At 59.4% G+C, this 4,663-nt stretch overlaps 1 protein-coding gene across 1 annotated transcript; it reads right to left on the bottom strand.

Annotated features, from left to right (window-relative positions):
- Nucleotides 1–200: 200 nt before the first annotated feature.
- Nucleotides 201–4,361, bottom strand: RPS19 (ribosomal protein S19). The gene is made up of 6 exons (XM_041424422.1): nt 4,292–4,361; nt 4,095–4,165; nt 2,112–2,212; nt 1,357–1,540; nt 462–516; nt 201–256 (listed from the first exon to the last, which is right to left on the bottom strand). Exons 2-6 carry the CDS (start codon nt 4,163–4,165, stop codon nt 230–232), a joined length of 438 nt encoding a protein of 145 aa, XP_041280356.1. The 5' UTR covers nt 4,292–4,361; the 3' UTR covers nt 201–229.
- Nucleotides 4,362–4,663: the final 302 nt, after the last annotated feature.

Here is a 4,663-nt window from a genome sequence, read left to right as displayed (position 1 = left end):
TTTCTTTTATTTTGGGATGCCTAAATAACATTTTTGGGGCAATTTCTGAAAAATCCTTGCGCTTTTTACTGGATTTTTTTACAGTTTTTTGCTCTTTTTGCTGCGATTTTTTTTCCAGCATTTCAGCATCCCCCCCCCCCTTTAGGTTTTCGGGTGATTTAACCAATTTTGGGCATTTTTTCCTCAAAAACACACTCGAGTCTGGGGGGGAAGTGATTTATTGGCTCCCTCAGTGTTTCTTGCTGGCGGCGGCGACCTGGAGAGGAAAAATGGGGGCAAATCGGTTAAAATTGCTCAGATTTGAGATAAAATGTGGGGAAATTGGTTAAAATTACCCAAATTCAGCCGAATTTGAGGGAAAACTCATTAAAATTACCCCAAATTCAGCCAAATTTGAGGGAAAATTGGTTCAAATTGCCCAAATTCAGTCGAATTTGAGGGAAAATTCTGGAAAAACTCACCTGCCCAGCGATGCGATCCAGGTCCCGCTGCCCCTGTGGAGTCAGCTTCCGGCCCCTGAGAAGGCAAAAATGGGGAAAAAAATGGGGAAAAAGGTAAAAACGGTAAAAATGGGGTAAACGACCAAAAACCAAACTGACAAAAACCCCAAAAATCCCCGTTTTTCAGCCCAAACTGACCCAAATATTCCATTTTTAGTCCCAAAACCTCTCGTTTTTTCTAGAAAAAAACCTCCAAATCACCATTTTTCACCCCAAAACCCCCGATTTTTGCACAAAACCCCCAAAATCCTCGTTTTTAACCCCAAACTGACCCGTCCTGGTCCTTCTCCACCACCTTGAGCCCCTCCAGCACCTGAGCACCCTCCTGGCCACAGTACCTCCCAAAATCCCCATTTTTCACCCCAAAGTGCCCCAAAATCCCTGTTTTTTGCACAAAACCCCCAAAATCCCCGTTTTTCACCCCAAACTGCCCCAAAATCTCCGTTTTTCACCCCAAAACCCACATTTTTTGCACAAAACCCCCAAAATCCCCGTTTTTCAGCCCGAACTGACCCGTCCTGGTCCTTCTCCACCACCTTGAGCGCCTCCAGGGCCTGCAGCACCCTCCTGGTCACGGCAGCTCCCAAAAACCCCCAAAATCCCCGTTTTTCACCCCAAACTGCCCCAAAATCTCCGTTTTTCACCCCAAAACCCACATTTTTTGCACAAAACCCCCAAAATCCCCGTTTTTCAGCCCGAACTGACCCGTCCTGGTCCTTCTCCACCACCTTGAGCGCCTCCAGCACCCTCCTGGCCACGGCAGCTCCCAAAAACCCCAAAATCCCCGTTTTTCACCCCAAAACTCCCAGTTTTTGCACAAAACCCCCAAAATCCCCATTTTTCAGCCCAAACTGACCCGTCCTGGTCCTTCTCCACCACCTTGAGCGCCTCCAGGGCCTGCAGCACCCTCCTGGCCACGGCGCCCGAGCCGCGGCTGAAGTGGCTGGGCCGCACCCCGCGGCGCTGCCGGCCCCCGTACACCTTGGCCATGGAGCCCACGCCCGCCCCGCCCCGCAGGTACAGGTGACGCGCCGTGGAGGCTGCGGGGACAGGTGAGACACAGGTGAGACACACCTGGGACAGGTGAGACCCCCAGGGAACCAGAGAGACCCCTGGGATAACAGGAATGGGAGTGACCCCGCCACCCAGGTACAGGTGACGCGCCGTGGAGGCTGCGGGGACAGGTGAGACACCCAGGGAACCAGAGAGACCCCCAGGTAATGGGAGAGACCCCTGGGATAATGGCACTGACCCCGCCCAGAGGCTGTGACAGACAGGTGAGACACACCTGGGACAGGTGAGGGACAGGTGAGACCCTCAGGTAAGGGGAGAGACCCCCAGGGAACCAGAGAGACCACCAGGTAATGGGAGAGACCCCTGGGATAATGGGAATGGGAGTGACCCCGACCCCCAGGTACAGGTGATGCGCCGTGGGACAGGTGAGACACAGGTGAGACAGGTGAGGGACAGGTGAGACAGGTGAGGGACACCTGGGACAGGTGAGACCCCCGGGACAAACGGAGCCACCCCCGGTACCGGTAGCGGGCTCACCTGGGGGCTCAGGACCCCCGGCACCAGTTCTGGCCCGGTTCGGCCCGGTTGTGCCCTCACCTGCGCGCGTGTAGAACCAGTTCTCGTCGTACGGCGCCAGCTCCTTGTGCTTGGCCAACTTCACCGTGTCGGCCCAGTCGGGCACCTTGAGCTTCCCCGACCTGGAACGGAACCGGAGTGGGTCAGAACCAGGACAGAACCGGGCCAGGACCGGGACCGGGACTCAGAACCGGGAATGGAACCGGGAAATGGGACTGGAACCGGGAACAGAACCAGGAATTGGGAACGGAACCACGTCGGCCCAGTCGGGCACCTTGAGCGTCCCGGACCTGGAACGGAACCGGGTCAGGACCTGGAATGGAACGGGGCCAGGACCGGGACTGGGAATCAGAACCGGGAATGGAACCGGGAAATGGGACTGGAATTGGGAATGGAACCGTGTGGGCCCAGTCGGGCACCTTGAGCTTCCCAAACCTGGAACGGACCGGAACGGGTCAGAACCGGGTCAGAACCCAGAATGGAACCAGGCCAGGACCGGGACCGGGGATCAGAACCGGGAATGGAACCGGGAAATGGGACTGGAATTGGAATTGGGAATGGAACCGTGTGGGCCCAGTCGGGCACCTTGAGCTTCCCCGACCTGGAACGGAACCGGAGTGGGTCAGGACCGGGACAGAACCGGGCCAGAACCGGGACCAGGGTCAGAGCCAACACCCCGTACTGGGAACGGAACCAGGAATTGGGAATGGAACTGAGAGTTCGGAACGGAACTGTGTTGGCCCAGTTGGCACCTCGAGCTTCCCTGACCTGGAACGGAACCGGGTCAGAACCGGGTCAGGACCGGGACTGGGAACAGAACCAGGAATGGAACCGGGAAATGGGACTGGAATTGGAATTGGGAATGGAACCGTGTGGGCCCAGTTGGCACCTTGAGCTTCCCCGACCTGGAACGGAACCGGAGTGGGTCAGAACCGGGCCAGAACCGGGACCAGGGTCAGAACCAGGTCAGAACCGGGGCCGGAACCAGGAATTGGGAATGGAACTGGGAAAGGAACGGTGTCAGCCCGGTCGGCACCTCGAGCTTCCCTGACCTGGAACGGAACCGGGTCAGGACCGGGAATGGAACCGGGTCAGGACCGGGACCGGGGATCAGAACCGGGAATGAACCGGAACTGGACCCGGACCAGAACCAGGACCGGGAATGGAACCAGAACCGGGACCAGAACCGAACCGGGATTCAGCACCAGGACCAGAACCGGGAGTCGGGAATGGGACCGGGACCGAAACTGGGATCGGGAATGGGACCGGAACCGGAACTGGGATCAGTACCAGGATCGAACTGGAACCGGGAACGGAATCGGGATCGGTACCGGGACTGGAACTGACACCGGGAATGGGAACCGGGCAACGGAACAGGGAATGAAACCAGGAATCGGAACCGGGAATCAGAACCGGGAATCAGAACCGGGAATCGGGAACAGGAATCGGTACCGGGAATGGGAACCAGGGATCGGAACCGGGAACAGAACCGGGAATCGGTACCGGGAATCGGTACCGGGAATGGGAACCGGGGATCGGAACCGGGAATGGGAACCGGGAATGAAACCAGGAATCGGTACCGGGGATCGGAACCGGGAACGGAACCGGGAATCAATACCGGGAACGGGAACCGGGAATGGGAACCGGGAATGAAACCAGGAATCGGTACCGGGAATCGGAACCGGGAACAGAACCGGGAACTGGGAACGGGAACCGGGAACAGAACCGGGAATCAGTACCGGGAATCGGAACCGGGAATGGAAACCGGGAATGAAACCAGGAATCGGTACCGGGAATCGGAACCGGGAATCGGAACCGGGAATGGGAACCGGGAACGGGAAAAGGTACCGGGATCAGAACCGGGAATGGGAACCGGGAATGGGAACCGGGAATCGGAACCGGGAACGGAACCGGGAACGGGAAAAGGTACCGGGATCAGAACCGGGAACGGGAATCGGAACCGGGACCGCCCGACGAGCCCCCCGCCCCCCGGTCCCCCCTCACTTCTTGAGGAAGGCCGCGAGCGCCCTCACGAACTCCTGCTGGTTCACGTCCTTCACCGTCACACCGGGCATCTGCGGGGACACGCGGCGCGGTCAGTCCGGCCCGGTTTTACCCTTTTTTCCCCGTTTTTTTCCCGTTTTTTTCCCGTTTTTTTCCCGTTTTTCCCCCGTTTTTCCCGGCCCCGCTCCCGCCCTCACCTCGCCGCCGCCGCTGCCGCACCGGAAGAGGCCGCGCACGGGGCCGCCCGCGCCTCCAGCAGGGGCCGAAACCTCGCGAGACTCCCCGCGGCCAATCCGCGCCGGCGGGAACACGCGCCGGCCAATCGGCGATGAGGCGGCCCTCTGGGCGCGCTGGGATTGGTCGCCGCCGGCGTTCCCCGCCTCAGAGCTGGGAGGGGCTCCGTCCGCGCGGCCACGCCCACCGCGGCACGGCCGCCGCTGATTGGCGGAGCCGCTGCCGAGGCCCCGCCCACTGAGCCGCCATTGGTGTCCCCAAGGGGTGCCCCCGATGGTTTGTGGCCCCCCGATGACGTCACCCCATGACGTCACCCCCGCCACCCACCCCGGACG

Source organism: Onychostruthus taczanowskii, unplaced genomic scaffold (assembly GCF_017590055.1).
Source record: "Onychostruthus taczanowskii isolate IOZ18803 unplaced genomic scaffold, ASM1759005v1 scaffold810, whole genome shotgun sequence".
NCBI lineage: Eukaryota > Metazoa > Chordata > Aves > Passeriformes > Passeridae > Onychostruthus > Onychostruthus taczanowskii.
The sequence above is the reverse complement of the archived record's forward strand: the minus strand, read 5'-3'. Positions and strand labels throughout refer to the sequence as shown.